The sequence below is a fragment of the Schistocerca piceifrons genome, chromosome 7, assembly GCF_021461385.2.
Source record: "Schistocerca piceifrons isolate TAMUIC-IGC-003096 chromosome 7, iqSchPice1.1, whole genome shotgun sequence".
In the NCBI taxonomy this organism is placed as follows: Eukaryota; Metazoa; Arthropoda; class Insecta; order Orthoptera; family Acrididae; genus Schistocerca; species Schistocerca piceifrons.
This window is the reverse complement of record NC_060144.1, coordinates 113,334,918-113,352,359: the sequence shown is the minus strand read 5'-3', so window position 1 is coordinate 113,352,359 and position 17,442 is coordinate 113,334,918. Positions and strand designations below refer to the sequence as shown.

Sequence of the window (17,442 nt, the reverse complement as noted above, 5' to 3'; positions counted from 1 at the left end):
AAACGTTTTATGGAGTGACTAATCACGGTACACAATGTGGCGGTCCGATGGCAGGGTGTGGGTATGGGGAATGTCCGGTGACCGTCATCTGCCAGCGTGTGTAGTGCCAACAGTAAAACTCGGAGACGGTGGTGTTATGGTGTGGTCGTGTTTTTCATGGAGGGAAATTGCACTCCTTGCTGTTTTGCGTCGCTCTATCACAGCACAGGCTTACATTCATGTTTTAATCACCTTCTTGCTTCCCACTGTTGAAGAACTATTCGGGGATGGTGACTGCATCTTTCAACACGATCGAGCACCTGTTCATAATGCACGGCCTGTGGCGGAATGGTTACACGACAATAACATCCCTGTAATGGACTGGCCTGCACAGAGTCCTGGCTTGAATCCCATAGAACACCTTTGGGATGTTTTGGACCGCCGACTTCGAGCCATTTCTCACCGACCCACATCGATACCTCTCGTCAGTGCAGCACTCCGTGAAGAATTGGCTGCCACTCTCGAAGAAACTTTCCAACAGCTGACTGAGCGTATGTCTGCGAGAGTGGAAGCTGTAATCAAGGCTAAGGGTGGGCCAACACCATATTGAACTCCAGCATGACCGATGGAGGGCGCCACGATCTTGTAAGTCGTTTTCACCCAGATGTCCGGATACTTTTGATCACATAGTGTACGACCGCTGGATTAGAATATGTTTACTGCAAACAGTTCAGTACGTTCGATGCAACTGACCATTATCAATTTTTAGCCGAGAATCTCCGTAACAAACTGTAATATGATTCGAAATTAAAATAAATAAATAAAAGAAAACTAACAAGCACTGCTAGGACTTTTGCTATGAGGCTTCTGTACTAAATTAATTATGTATGTAGGCAGTTAGTCTATTGTTTTACGGGTATCAAAATATGTGACATAAATGGCCGTATAGTTTTACTGCATCCACATAGAAGCTATAAGTTTTTATACCATCGAGGAACCGTAGACTTCAGATTTTGACACAGACTTCGACTTGATAGCTCTACCAGTTCCTGAGAAAATTGGATCTTAACACTCGGACAGACAGACAGGCTGACATCATAAGGGCTCCATTATTACCAACCGTAGAACGGAAGCCTAAAAATAGAAGTCTCTGCGGACGCAATGTAATGTCTTGACTTCAGTGCAAACCTTTTCAAGCCGTCTCGTCCACTAAAACCACCGTCCGGCTATCTACTTGGCTCCGCAACTTAATTTAAAGCCTCTGCCTACTGAAGGTCTTCAGACTCTCTAAACTGTAACACACGCCTAGAAAACCAGCAAACCGTATAATTCCACGCTGTCTCACGGGCATGCAGAATGCACTTTCACTTCTTTTAGACTAGAAAAATAACTTAGTTCATCACTCAGGATCACCAGCTACAGACTTCAGAAAAACATTTCGCAACACGGCTTTCGCCCCAGGCGCCCCGTAACTCCACGAATGCTGCCGGCCATGACCTCTAGACCGCGCCACGAAATTATTTAATGTGGGAGCTCTTAGGACTGAGTGGCATGCAGGAAGTTTTATTGGTCGTTCCCCATTCGCCTGATCCCTCTACCGTAAAATACTGCATACAGCCACGGCTTTTCAAACGTTTGCTCCTCAAAATGTCTTAGCCGTAATGGGAAAACCACTCGCTCTTTAGCCAACCCTTCAGGTCTTCTCCTTAACCGACTTAGTGACATCAGAGAAAGACTGGTCCGTCACTTACAGCCTCGAGAAATTTCCTTCGACCCTCATTTGGAAAATAGCCACAGGAAGAGCACACACACGTAACCGGGATGGGATGTGTTACAGGCCAGGAGATGTAGGGTGAAATGAAATGTATAGGGGAGAAAAGAGTTAAAATTTAAACGTGCAAAAGATATGATTGAAAGTCAGTATAGCTTCGTACACTTACACAAATGGGTGCTGTGGTGAGTAAAAGGACCACCGGATTTGGTCATCGTTGTTCGTTTTCAGTGTTGTTACCAAGTCTAATAGGTCAGATACTGAAGAGAAGGAAAGTTGGGGTTTAACATCCCGACGGCAACGAGGTCATTAGGAACAGAGCACACACTCGGATTGGTTGAGGGTTGAGAACGAAATCGACCTTGTCCTTCCAAAGGAACTATTCGGGAATTTGCCTTATGCGATTTAGGGAAATCACGGAAAACCCGATTGCGAGTCCATTGTGCTAACCACCATGCCACCTCGCTCGGTATCAGACCTTGAATGATTACTGAGAAGAACATATGAAACAGCATTATTAGCACCTGGCAGAGTTGGAAAAGGTCAAAATGGCTCTGAGCACTATGGGACTTAATGGCTGAGGTTATCAGTCCCCTAGAACTTAGAACAACTTAAACCTAACTAACCTAAGGACATCACACACATCCATGCCCGAGGCAGGATTCGAACCTGCGACCGTAGCAGTCCCGCGGTTCCGGACTGCAGCGCCTAGAACCGCAAGGCCACCGCGTCCGGCCCTACGTAATAGGGGCCCTATGTTAACCTACGTGGGGACATAAGGACAGGCATATTTGTAGTCAAGGTTCCAGTCGAGCACGTCCGACTACCACAAGGGATGAGTGCCGTATTGTCCACCGTGTTGTTAAACATCTGCAACTGCCAGCTGGAAGCAACCATTGATCGGAGACTGACAGCAGGCGAGCTAGGGAACTGCCGATCCAACCGATGGCTATCGTTAGTACCACAGCATATGCGTTTGCATTTGAGGAGGTGTCGTTACTGGGAAGCAGAGACTGCAGATGAATGCCCTCGCTTTGTGTTCTACCATGTATCGTGTTGTGCGCTATCCTGGATGACCATCGTCGGCGAGTATGCCGTCGACGTGGGGAGCGGTCCCCTTCTTCCAGTATTTTGCAGAAGTACAGCGGAGTTACTCCTGGGACATGGTGTTGAAAGCCATCGGGTATGACTTGAAGTTACAGCTGGTTGTGATTGAGGGAACTCTGATGATACGTCACGGACACACTGCGTACTCATGCCTTATCTCTCATGCGACAGTATAGCGGTACCATTTTTCGACAGGATAATTCTCTTTCACACATGGCACATTTCTCTGTGTGATGTTGAAATACTCCTGTCACCAGCAATATCGCGGGAACATGTGTGGATCCAGATTAGACGGCAGCTCCGTCCAAGTGCTAGTATCCAGGATATCAAGGACCAAGTGTAACAGTTGTGGACGAACTCGCCGTAGGACAGGATCAGTACATACATTGAGTTCAGAGAGTGTACAGTATCAGACACACAATGAGGTTCATAATGTTTGATTCGGTTTCGTAATCACTGAAATAACATTTCATATTCTCCCTACCCGCGAAGTTTCGTTTCATTTCCTCATCCCTTCCTGGCTGCTTTATTTATTCATTTTTTTTCAGCCACTGTAATTGTTGGGAAGGTCGACGTAGGGGATACGTAATATGCTGGACGTAGCGCTAACGTACGCATCAAGAGATTAGCGCGGAATACTAAAGTTGAATTACATACCGTATGTATGCATGTATGTATTTATTGAAGTGGGGACCTGGAAATGACGGAGAGGCTCCGTCCTCGCCATTGCCCTGAGTGGTACACAACTCCACAACAGGCTACAGCAGTTCACTCACCCCACCACCGCCCCACACTGAACCCAGGGTTATTGTGCGGTTCGGCCCCCAGTGGACCCCCCCCCCCCCCCCCCCTCCGGGAACGTCTCATTCCAGACGAGCGTAACACCAATGATTGCGTGGTATAGTAATTATGGTGTTCGCGTACGTGGATACAGTGTTTGCTCAACAATCGCCGACACATTGTAACTGAGGCGGAATAAGGGGAACCAGTCCGCATTCGCCGAGGCAGATGGAAAACCGCTTTAGAAACCATCCACGAGGTGGCCGGCACACCGGACCTCGACACTAATCCGTCGGGCGGATTCGTGCCGGGGACCGGCACGCCTTCCCGCTCGGGATGCAGTGCGTTAGACCGCACGGCTAGCCGGGCGGGAATCATATACTGCCATTGAAAACGCTTCTTGCATGTATTTAGAACAGACGCTTACATTTCCTTAATTTTTGGTGTAAGATACGATACCGCAGCTTAGTTCACATCTGCAGCTCTACTTGTTTTTTTTATAGCAGTACACTGGTTTAATCAGTTTTGTATTAGTGCACTTACGTAATAATTCTGCTATTCAGTACATTAGAGTCTGTACATTTTCCAAGTTGACCTAGATGGTTATCATGTAACCTTTTTTTTTTTTTTTAATTCTTGTTGTGTCAATGCCGATTCTTGCGTTTGCAGGCACTGGGTCCGTGTACAAGGTCGCCCAGTGGTTCGATCCAGGTACCGGGGAATCCTCGTCAAGTCTCGTCGACGTCTTCGACGTGACACCAGGAGAAGCGATCCACGTCATGGATATCTCACCACAGGTACGACATCACAGCCGGCACAGTGGTAAGGAAATGCAAAACAGTAACTGGTTTCAAATTTCAGCTAAGGCAGTCTGGTTTCACAGTTCTGCTGTGCACTTAACATAACTGTAGTCCAATGTTCAAGAGTTAAATGTCATAAATTGCCAATTCTGGATACAAGGATGTGGTTTGTAAGACAATGCAATTTTATTCGAGTCGGTAATGGCAGTCATTGTAGTAGTAGTAGTAGTAGTAGTAGTATTCGAGAAGGAAAACACGAAGTGTATTGTTACTGAAAAACACAAACGGTGCTTTTCCAGACTGCATTTGCCACTTTCACATTTATAATACGTAGGATAATGCTGTGAAACGCTTTGCGCCGCGGAATTAACTAGCACCAATATTTCTCTAATGCCAAGTTTACGTAGATGGCTCTACACCGAACTGCAGACGACCGTGCAAGTTGATTAATGTCTTCATGGAACTGTATGTCATGTAGACTTGCAGGTATTCATTTTATCCTGAAATGTTACGTGTGTTCATTTCAGTAACGGTCTCCTGACTTAGGCGTTTTTGTTTTACGTTGGACGTTCATATAATCAGTTGCACATCCTCCCTCTCCCACCTCTGATTTTTCAGTATACTGATAGTTGATAAAACTAAACAATGTGAAGTGGGTACAAGCAGTACAAATATAGATATTTGAGTAGTTATTGCTCTATATCTACATAAGAATGATGGTTGTTGTACAGTTTAGGAGCGAAATATTTGTAAAATTTGTTTCCCTAATCAGTGGATGGCAGACCTTTAATAGGATAACAATATAAACGAAAACATCGAAGAAGCTGCGATATTTAATACAGAGGAAATTTTTCATTATTGAATCGACCGTCCACCCCGTGAATATTTGTATCAGATGAGAAAACCTACTACCTGATCAAGAGTTACAAATTCCTTGTTGCTGGAGTATGATTGCGTGGAACTCCCGCCAATTATTACAGCCGTAACGTAGAGTGATTCAAGGAAATTAGACTCGAAAATAGGTTACTGTTGGTCTATATGGCGTGTTCAATCTATGAACTGACATCGTATATAATAACAAGTGATTTATAAACTTACATTCCATGTATTTTTTGCTTCAATGCAGATAAAAAAGGGGAAGGGGGAGGGGGTATCTTCGAGTTAGTTGAATTTTACAGAGAACTTCATGTAGGTCTCTCAGCCTCTTCCTCCATTCGTGACGGTTACAACAGACACTGCAGGTTGCACAGCATCGTATATTAATCGTGGCCAACCATTCAACCGCAAATCAGGTTCAGGACACCTGTCTGAATCATCAACGTTTATTACATCACGATGTCGTTTAGCTATATGTTCTTAACGTCATATTGTAAGTAACTGCTACCAAAGACAGAAGTGTACACCATTTTCACGCAGTGTTATTTGAATCATCCTAGCAGCGATACAGTTAGCTAGTATCTCTGACGCTGATTTGCTCTTGAGAGGTCGATATATCCTACGGCTCAGAGTTACATGTGATGGTGTGCACTAAAGACTGAATGTTTATGTACGTAAACTGGTCGTGCTCTGTCAAAGGGGTAAAGAAAGTTCAGATTCAAGATATTTCTGCTGCGTACCCAGCATCCTGTCTTCAACGAGATGAAGAAAATTAAGCACAAGCAAGAGAGATTGGGGGATGTTGACAGGAAAAACGAAGAGAGTGAGTTTGGTGACACAATGTAAGAAGTGCACATGAAACAGAGAAACAGAGAGGGGATCTTAAAGAGAAGGAGCAACAGTGGGTCTGATGAGAGAGTGTGTGATAAGGAGAGAGTGAGAGATAGATAGATAGAGAGAGAGAGAGAGAGAGAGCATATCACGTAGTCTCGCTTCACTTACCACCCTGATTTCGGAAACCAAACTCGGTGCCATGTCACGTATATTTTTTCTATTAAAAGGATATGCGTAGTAACGCATAAAGATAATTACTTTTTAAAACCAGATTTAAAGTTGGAAATCTCAGAATGAGCTTTGTGTTAACTGCGGAGGCGACGTCGCTGTTGAAGCTCACCGGAAAGGACAACGAGTTTTGGTCTCTGCTTGTTTTGGGGAATCTAACCTTACGTGTGACCCCGTTGTTTATGCGACAAGGCGTCCGTAATACCGCATGTTTACCTTTGCCGATGTGTCCCCTACCGTGGAGCGCGGGCAAATCCCCTCCGCACAGCTGTGCATGTGTTCTCCCCCGTCATCCCTTCACTTCCATCCCTTTTTTTGTTTCTCCCCGAAACTAGAGCGGAAGCCGGAAGGTGCTGCGTACGGAGGCAGGTTTTACGGCTGTTTACAATGGCCACCGTCTCCTCGGCTTTACGTTTTCCTGTTACGGCAGCCAGACGCAGGGCCCGGAGCTCTGGGTCACGTCCGGTCGACGTCGTAAAGGTGTCTGACCTCGCCTGCAGTCAGAGCTTGCGATTTCTCGACAATACCTTGTGTTTGATCAACGACGCTGCTACCTATGCCAGCGCGAAAGTCCTGGAACAGGGAAATGACTACACCGCTGAAAAGCATTCTTTGCACCTATGTGGAGAGAAATAATGAAATTTCTAAGTTACTTAATTCCAGCTATGTCTCTACTACGATCTAGTCATTACAGTTTGGTTACTTTGGATAAACGACAGTCCACCAACGATAACCGTTTGAAATTGCCTACAATTTTGTTCATCTTCCTCCTAGAGTCTTGAGACTCTCCATTCAGTATAACTACAGTTTCATATCTTTTAACTTAAAATTAACTCCAACCGAAAAGCACCGACATCCAAAAAAGAAATATATGAGGCGAAATCACGAGTCACTTTTCATTAACTGTCGTTATCATTATAAAGACTGATTAGATCTGGTACAGAGCAAGGTGGAGCATTGGATACCACGCTGGACTCGCATTCTGGAGGGCGACGGTTCAAACCCACGTCCGGACATCCACATTTAGGTCTTTCGTGCTTTCCCTCAATCGCTCCAAATAAATGCCGGTATGATTCATTTGAAAGGATATGGCCGATTTCCTTCTCTGTCCTTCAAACATTCCGAGCGTGTGCTCCGTCTCTAATGACCTCGATGTCGACGGAATGTGAGACACTGATCTCCCTCGGAGTTAGCTTATATCACTGTACCCCAACAGAACAAATGGTCCTGTCACGGGAAAAACGCCATTTAACATTATTATATGGCGAACTGTGCATAAACGTCAGAAACGCGCCTAGTTTCCATAACCGTAGTATAATGTTACCCATTTCACACTATTTTACCGTGATGTATAACTAATGGATATGGAAAACAGATTATTAGTTCCTTTTCCTAAGAGTTTTCTAGCTGACAGAAAGCAACGCAGTAAAAATGGAATAATACTGAACCTAGAACCTCTCTGTACCAAGTTAATTAAGTGGTTTGTGTAAGGGATTTATGGTCGCCGGACTATCTAGGCAAAAAAATGGTTGTTTCAGAAAAGCAGAAGAAGTAAATCTAGCCTACTTTCCTGCTCTTCCCTAACTTCATAAATAAATATAACTTTTCAGGATGTGGTTTTGAGAAAGACACGAGAATCTTTTAGCAAGTACACCAACAAACATATACTGTTTGGATCTAGAAAGGCCAGGAATTTTTAATCGTCACTATGTGCTAAAAAAATTTGGTTAGGAGGTACTTCTATTATTGCATTTTGTACAACTTACAAATTACGTACTTAAATATTCTAATAGCATAATATACATATTTAAATTTATTAAGACACTTTGTTTGTACCCTTTCCTCAACAAATGATCTGTCAAAAGCCAAAGGTAGGATGTGGTCACTCTATATTTTCATTCAGTATTTTTATGCAACCCTACTTCAGTGTTACTGAGCCACATGAGCAGATTTCTTTTTATAACTTTTTGTACTTTGCTGAATTTCATTTACAACTGAAAGAATTTTATCTTACATCACTCAATATTTAAACTTGTAAAACCTCAGTTATATGCATGACAAAATCGTCTTTTTGGCAGTATTAAAATTTGTATGAAAACAATTACTTTTACTACGTAAATCATACCGTACCTTTAGCTTGACTTTAGAAATTAGTTCACAACAATTATTTTCAGACATTTATTGAAAGATGAAAATTAGTTTTTGTACATACTTCAAATGTTTTTGTGATAGGTTTACTCGGAATGACCAAACACCAGGAAAAGGCCCTTTATAAGTGAATGTTTAGGAATAAAATTACAAGGTGAACAGAATTTTATGTTTAACAGAATAACTATTCAAAAAAATTTAATTTCGAATTAATGGTTCACGCTTCTACAATTCTAATTATACAGTCCGTAGCCTGTTGGCTGTTGTTGTTGAGTTTAGAGGTCAGTAATGGCAACTACACTACTCACGGCGTACAAGTTTTTTGAAGTATGGACTAATTAATTCTTCTTGGCGTTACTCTAACGTCCGTAACGTAGCCCAAAAACTTGTGCCAAGGCCGAAATAATACAGCAGTCGTCATTCGAGGCTGTTGTGTGACAGTTTCCAGACAAGGCATCGCCTGCTCCGCCCGAGTGTGGCGTCTTTCATTGCTGCCTATAGACTGTGCTCTCTCGTTCCCGCTCGCTCTACAGGTAGCGCACCAAAAGAAAAACGCATTTCCTACACATTATCCCTAAGCGTGTACCGTTTTATACAAATGACAACTTGCACAAACATATAAAATTACATACACAAATATTTTCAATCATTAATCCACGACAAAATATTATTTATTAAATCACACATTTTACGCATTTTTTTTACATAAGTTACATACATACATTAGTAAAGCTCTCTCACGTCACATATATCACACATTGGATATAGTTCTTTCATATCACAGTTATATTACGACAAACTTTAACAGCCGCGCGGTCCGGGGCGCTGCAGTCATGGACTGTGCGGCTGGTCCCGGCGGAGGTTCGAGTCCTCCCTAGGGCATGGGTGTGTGTGTGTGTTTGCCCTTGGAATAATTTAGGTTCAGTAGTGTGTAAGCTTAGGGACTGATGACCTTAACAGTTAAGTCCCATAAGATTTCACACACATTTGAACATTTTTTGAACAAACTTTAAATGTAAAACTTTTTTATAAATTTGATGGATGATTGAATAATAGTGTTACAAATTGAACTATATTTATGTCTGCACGCTTATAGCTACAGTATGAATTATATAAATGGAAGATAGATTCACGCGAAGTGTGAAATATGCAAATGAAACTCACATAAATGTGAAAAAGAAACTATTTGAAAGATTTAGAACCGTTCGTGGGAGTCAGTGAACCATTACCGAGAGTGATGTATTAGACTTGGCGCTCCCAATTGCAAGTAAGATGAACATTGTGGCCGAGCGGTTCTAGGCGCTACAGTCTGGAACCGCGCTACCGCTACGGTCGTAGGTTCGAATCCTGCCTCGGGCATGGATGTGTGTGATGTCCTTAGGTTAGTTAGGTTTAAGTAGTTCTAAGTTATAGGGGACTGATGGCCTCAGAAGTTAAGTCCCATAGTGCTCAGAGCCATTTGAACCATTTGAACAACGAGTTGTCACTCCACAGAACATTGCAGCAGTTGAAGCCATAGTGAAGGAAAACCGCCGAGTGACACTGAATGACATTGCAGCATTTTTACAGATTAGTCATGGGTCAGCACCCCACACTGTGCATGATGTGCTCCAGTTTCAGAAAGTATCTGCACGGTGGGAGCCACGGCAGCTGGCTCCTGAAATGAGAGAACGACTTGTTGATGCTTGTGGAGAACTTCTTCGGCGCTTTGAACGAGAAGGTGATGGCTCCCTTGCAAGAATCGTTACTGGGGACGAAACCTGGTTCACTTCCACCAACCGGAAACGAAGAGAGCGAGCAAGGAATGGCACCATTCCTCATCACCAAAACCAAAGAAGTTTCGAACAGAACCATCAGCAGGGAAGGTTATGCAGACACTTTTGGGACGAAAAAGGCGTCGTTTTGGAGCATTACATGCCTAGAGGGACCACTGTCACCCGCTGATAATACACAGATCTCCTTAAAAAATCATCTGCGGCCTGCAATCAAATCAAAACGACGTTGACTGCTGTCAGCAGGTTTCCTTTTCTGACATGACAATGCAAGGCACCACACTACCCGTACAACAGTTGCAACAATCACAAACCTGCATTTTGAGTGTCTTCCTCATCCACTATACTCACCAGACCTTGCCACAAGTGATTTCCATATGTTTGGACCACTCAGAGACGCAATGGGAGGAAAGAAGTTCCGTTCTGATGAAGAGGTACACCACGCGGCGCATGAGTTGTTGCGCGGACTACCACAAGAATTTTTTTCTAAAGGAATTTATGCACTTTGTAAGCGCTGTGGGACTTGCCTTGAGCGTGGGGGATATTATGTTGAACAGTAATACAGGTTTATACCACTTCTGCACAATAAATAATATTTAAAAAAATATTTAATGTTTTCATTTGACTCACTCTCGTATTAGTAGATTACTGTTTCCATAGCTTTAAATCTGTCTTCAAGAACATCAAGGCAAATTAGGACCAAAAATTTTTAAAAAAATGTCGGTTTACTTGCAAAAATCTTGCAATCAGCATTGTAAAATCTGGGAAAATGGAAGAGAATAATTTTAAATGTTACGTCCGAAACGCCTTCTAGTCATTAGCAGAAAATAATCCATCGCTTTTGTTGCACTCTTGGTCTGGACGTGACGACACCTCGTCTTTAGGAGGACGACGAAAAGACTTAATATAATTCGGATTCCACCCAGAACCAATTCAGCCTCTCTATGTAAAAATTTTTTCAAAAGTCTGAAACATTTTTCAGAAAATTGTCAGCAAACATAATTTTCGTTAGCTCTTTGTCATTTCAGGTTTATGAGCGGAATAGTACTTTTAAACTACAGTAATTTCTGCATTGTCAGTTTCCATCACATTTTACGAATGTGAATATTCCTGGTACGTAGCAAAATATCCAGAACAACGATCACGAACATTTCTTACTCCATTCTACCTCTGTCTAAATAAAATTATTAATTACTGTGAAGTACCTGAATGTATTAATTTTTTTTAATCTGGTGTGGTTGGTATAAGGAAAGCATTTGTTTTCGTCATTAAAGAGACACTTCGAAATTTTGTGACGCAAGGGGCTGCTTGATTGTTATCAGAATATACTCGTACATTATTCAAACGTCAACTCTGATGTATATCTCGCTGCCACTGAAAAAGAATAACACACGTGTCCCGCTAGGACGCAAGCGGCAGCACGCACAAATTGATGGTAGCACACAACAGTGAATAGTAAAATATGTACCACTCAGCTTTGATAATGCCGGCTACAGAAATTGTTGAATGCAAGTTTAGCCTATCTGTTCTGCGTTGCCTACAGCTCCATGAACACAAACTGAATAATGTTTTTCGAATAAAAGTCGGAAGACAGTTACTCTGCTGTCTTGATGTGCTATTCGAACAACAGTTCCAAACTGACAGCACTCAGTTCAGTCTCTAGGCAGGCGGTCTCTGTCCGTACACGATAAATTTATTCATTGTTGTATTTCTACTGGGTACTAAACCACTGTCTATCTCTCGGCCACTGTTTTTGTCCCACTCGACAACTCGGAGACACAAAGAAAGTTCTGCAGGAACTCCCTAGGAAGCCACGAGCTGACTTACAACTTGCAGCTGACTAATTCTGCTCGAGCACGGTTACTTCAGCGCGCGTCTCTCGTCCTGGAATTCGCTCCAAGGGGCGTGATCTTCGCGGGCAGCGTGATGGGTTTGCGCGCAGTGATGTTCCTGCTGCGGACGAACATCCACAGGACATCTGGTTCCAATTGGTATCTCAGTATACCACAGGAACTGTTACAAAATATTCAATATTAACAAATTAAAGACCGATTGAAGGTAGTCGTCTGTAATGTAACATCATACACTGCCTCGATTTCCTGTCCTCTGCTAGTCACATCTGCAACAGTTTAACTGTCGATGTTGTTGTTGTTGTGGTCTTCAGTCCTGAGACTGGTTTGATGCAGCTCTCCATGCTACTCTATCCTGTGCAAGCTTCTTCATCTCCCAGTACCTACTGCAACCTACATACTTCTGAATCTGCTTAGTGTATTCATCTCTTGGTCTCCCTCTACGATTTTTACCCTCCACGCTGCCCTCTAATACTAAATTGGTGATCCCTTGATGCCTCAGAACATGTCCTACCAACCGATCCCTTCTTCTGGTCAAGTTGTGCCACAAACTTCTCTTCTCCCCAATTTTATTCAATACTTCCTCATTAGTTATGTGATCTACCCATCTAATCTTCAGCATTCTTCTGTAGCACCACATTTCGAAAGCTTCTATTCTCTTCTTGTCCAAACTATTTATCGTCCATGTTTCACTTCCATACATGGCTACAATCCATACAAATACTTTCAGAAATGACTTCCTGACACTTAAATCTACACTCGATGTTAAAAAATTTCTCTTCTTCAGAAACGCTTTCCTTGCCATTGCTAGTCTACATTTTATATCCTCTTTACTTCGACCATCATCAGTTATGTTGCTCCCCTAATAGCAAAACTCCTTTGCTACTTTAAGTGTCTCATTTCCTAATCTAATTTCCTCAGCATCACCCGACTTAATTCGACTATATTCCATTATCCTCGTTTTGCTTTTGTTGATGTTCATCTTATATCCTCCTTTCAAGACACTGTCCATTCCGTTCAACTGCTCTTCCAAGTCCTTTGCTGTCTCTGACAGAATTACACTGTCATCGGCGAACCTCAAAGTTTTTATTTCTTCTCCATGGATTTTAATACCTACTCCGAATTTTTCTTTTGTTTCCTTTACTGCTTGCTCAATATACAGATTGAATAACATCGGGGAGAGGCTACAACCCTGTCTTACTCCCTTCTCAACCACTGCTTCCCTTTCATGTCCCTCGACTCTTATAACTGCCATCTGCATTCTGTACAAATTGTAAATAGCCTTTCGCTCCCTGTGTTTTACCCCTGCCACCTTTAGAATATGAAAGAGAGTGTTCCAGTCAACATTGTCAAAAGCTTTCTCTAAGTCTACAAATGCTAGAAACGTAGGTTTGCCTTTCCTTAATCTTTCTTCTAAGATAAGTCGTAAGGTCAGTATTGCCTCACGTGTTCCAGTGTTTCTACGGAATCCAAACTGATAACTGTCGATATGAACTGCAATTGATTCAGAAAATTGATGATTTGAGACATTTTTGTATGATTTAGGTGCTTAAAATTCACGTGTCTGCACTTTGGACTTGGCGCTACATGTTCTGGACACGGCTGCGTCATAGTCTGGGAACCAGCTGCCACCTTTAATGACCAAAACTAGGGAAACTACAATTCTTTGCTATACTTTATTTACTAATGCTAGTAAACGGAGTGGACCTCAGTTTACGTATTTTAGGCGCGTGAGCCGGCTGCTGTTGCCGAGTGGTTCTAGGCGCTTCACTCCGGAACCGCGCTGTTGCTAGAGTCGCAGGTTCGAATCCTGCCTCGGGCATGGATGTGTGTGAAGTACACCGGCCGGAGTGGCCGAGCGTTTCTAGGCGCTACAGTCTGGAAGCGCATGACCGCTACGGTCGCAGGTTCGAATCCTGCCTCGGGCATGGATGTGTGTGATGTTCTTAGGTTAGATAAGCTTAAGTAGTTCTTAGTTCTAGGGGACTGATGACCTCAGATGTTAAGTCCCATAGTGCTTAGAGCCATTTGAACCGTTTTGAGGCGCGTGTAGCAGCGACAGCCTCCCACACAAGCATAATAATAATAATAATAAAAAATATGAAGAAAGCTGAGATTTTGTTTATACATTTGTTACGTTGTAAACAAATGGAAAAATAGTAGTCATCTGACATTGTTGTGGGGTACTACGTGTCAGCTTCTAGTGTAAACACGAGAAAAATATGCCTGGGTAAAATGATGCTATCAAAGCTGAAATTTGGCTCGGTGATAGTTAACTTTAAAGAGTTTAATGAGAAAATAGTGCACTGAGTTTTGTGCGATGGAAAAGTGCTCGACGCTATGTGCGCAGGGGCGTTTTCTTTTATTTTTCACTACGGTGTGCCCCCGGTAGCTGAGTGGTCCGCGCGACAGACTGTCAGTCCTAAGGGCCCGGGTTCGATTCCCGGCTGGGTCGGAGATTTTCTCGGCTCAGCGACTGGGTGTTGTGTTGTCCTAATCATCATCATTTCATCCCCATCGACGCGCAAGTCGCCGAAGTGGCGTCAAATCGCAAGACTTGCACCAGGCGAGCGGTCTACCCGACGGGAGGCCCTCGTCACACATCATTTTTTTTTTCACTACAACGGCTGAGGAGTATACGTTATCTTGTAACATTTTTTTTTAAAAAAACTGAACACAATAAGCAAAAAATTACATTTAAATAAGGAAATATTAGCAGAGAGTAGAAGAATTCTAACCTGCAGTACTTTGTGCTCTTCTTCGATGGTAATATTCTTAAGCGAAGAGGGTAGCTGTTCGCCGCGTAACCATTTAAACAAAAATTTGTTTTGTTCTTTCCAGATGTAATCTGTCGGGTGCAGTTCAGTTGCAAGAGCAATATGCGCATGGGCACGAATATTAGCGATGTGCTCATTCGAAGCAAATGCTTCTGCAGTTCGATTTTGCAAGGTGGCAGTGCGGACCTGTCAATATTTTTTGTTGGCAGACGACCTATGTTGTCGTTTTGCAAGACGTACGTTTTCAAAAACATAGCGACTCTTGCTTCGTTAACAATGCTATTTTTATTTTAATCGTCAAGTCGACAAACATATTCTTCCATTGTTTGAAACGTACTCTCCAACACTCAGTCAGCTACGTCACTTAGTTTAATGAAATTATCGAGGTACACTGCGGAGTGTTGCGGTAATTGTTGTGAACGGCTCTTCCATTTCTTGAAAAATGGAAAGCTTATAGTCGCATCCAGTAAAGGCATGGAGAGCCATACGTTTTGGAGCAAAATATACAAAAACTTTCAACACTAGACTTCTCTAAGCAGCACTGGTCTCGGCCACAGTGATTTCGGAGCAGACGAGACGCTTGTGTGAGGAAAAGCGAGAGCGAGAGAGAGAGAGAGAGAGAGAGAGAGAGAGGCTAACGGCCAGAGGCGCCGTGCAAAATGTGGACACGGGTTTCCCTTATGGCTCGTATGGCATAGCGATGCGCCGTATCTTTCAGTTGTCGGTTGAGCACTTTTCCACTGCAAAAAACGCAGCTAATTATTTTTTTCATTAAACTTTTTTAGTTAACTATCACTTAGCCAAATTTCAGTTTTTCATAGCATCATTTATCTTGGGCATATTTTTCGCACGTTTACGCTTGAAACTTACGTACGATACCCCACAACATAGTCAGATGACTACTTTTTCCCGTTCGATTTACAACGTAAAACGTGTCAACAAAGTCTCAGCTTCCTTCATATTTTTTATCATTATCGTTATGGGAGGTTGCCGCTGCCAAACCCACTGCTTAAATGCAAGCTGGCGGTCACTTCGTTTATTAGCAACACGAAATGAACTGTGGCAAAAAATCTCAGCTTTCTTCAAGTAATGAACTAACAATGGCAGCTGGCCCCCTGGTATACAGCAAAATATGCAGAACACCGACCACTGCCATTTCTTACTCCATTCTGCCTCTGTCGAAATAAAATTACTAATTACCGTGTGGTACCTGAATGTATTAATGGGTATCTACTCATTCGCCGATTCGTGCGCTAGGCAGAAAGGGCTGTACTAACAGCTGTTAATAAGCGGTTCTTCATGCAGAAAAAATGAGTAACTTCAACGTTACTTTAAAAATACTTGCAGTACGCCTTAGCAAATAAAACTTTGATAGCGCATTTCTTACGGTGTATTCTGCCTGCGAGAAAAATTTAAGGGTATGTTTCGTCAATCAAGATTGGACCATTCTTTTGTCAGCCTGAAAACTATTTTATCTGCGATTACTTTTATATGGTAGTTCCCTTTTAAACCTCTTCTTACCCAAACTTGCAGATATTCAACGGTGATGTGACTGCTCCCAGTGGTTATCCGACAATCGTGTAACCATAAAATGCGGGTCTTCCCGTCTATTTATGCGGAGTGCCGTACATTTGTTTGTGTTGAAGTTCAACTGACAGTTCGTGCACAAAACGGCGATTTTCTATGAGTCTTCCTACATTTCGCTACAATTTTCCATCTTTGCTATTTCTCTGTATCGTCGAACGGCTTCATAGAGCTTCGGACTCTGAGACATTAGGTAATACATTGGTGTGCAAAACGCAAGGACGAAAGTAACTTCCGCGTGATGTGTCACAGCCAAGTAACAAGAGTCTACCTAACCTGGACCATACGTAGAAAGATCTGCTACAGTATGGTAAAGAAGGTAAATGAAAAAAACAGTAACCACATTTTTATTCAAAGACAATACTACACTGAAGCCACCGAGATTCATGATGGTCCCCTGGTCCAGTGACATATCGTAGGTATAAATTCTGGGTCTTAACAAATTTTTAAGTCCAGATGAATAGGACAAAACGAAATTAATATCCTATGCTGTATAACAGTGATGCTTATCAACATATTTATACAACTTCAGCCGCTGTCAATAATGAAAAAAGGAAGAAATGTTTTTGTGAAATTCTGTAGCTAATTAGGTACAGTTTATGGCACGAACGAAATAATGTATAAGCTTTCACTAATCTCCGTTACGCATTTTTGTGTAAGAGGGAATTTTCGAGCTTTCTGTTTTTTTCGGACAAACGTATAACATCCACAATACATGTATTACGTAACTAATTAACTTCTGGGCTGAAAATCAGACATTATTACGTTGCTCCCACAGATCATTCCCTTAATATACACTTCTTTGTTAAGTGTTTGCATGTAACCACACTTATTTGATTTCGTCACTTTCTCAGACAACGGATCTGGTCTGGGGGGGGGGGGGGGGGGCTACTTCCTTTGCAGCTAAGTTTTACTTGTAATTTTCTTTTCTGTTAG

At 42.6% G+C, this 17,442-nt stretch overlaps 1 protein-coding gene across 2 annotated transcripts in view; it reads left to right on the top strand.

The window, feature by feature from the left end:
• Window positions 1-17,442, top strand: part of LOC124804668 (semaphorin-2A-like) — a 1,059,692-nt gene that overhangs the window by 965,821 nt on the left and 76,429 nt on the right. For both annotated transcript variants that reach the window (XM_047264910.1, XM_047264909.1), the window contains one exon: window positions 4,307-4,434. In XM_047264910.1, coding sequence (XP_047120866.1) covers window positions 4,307-4,434 — 128 coding nt within the window. The remainder of the gene's footprint in view (window positions 1-4,306; window positions 4,435-17,442) is intronic.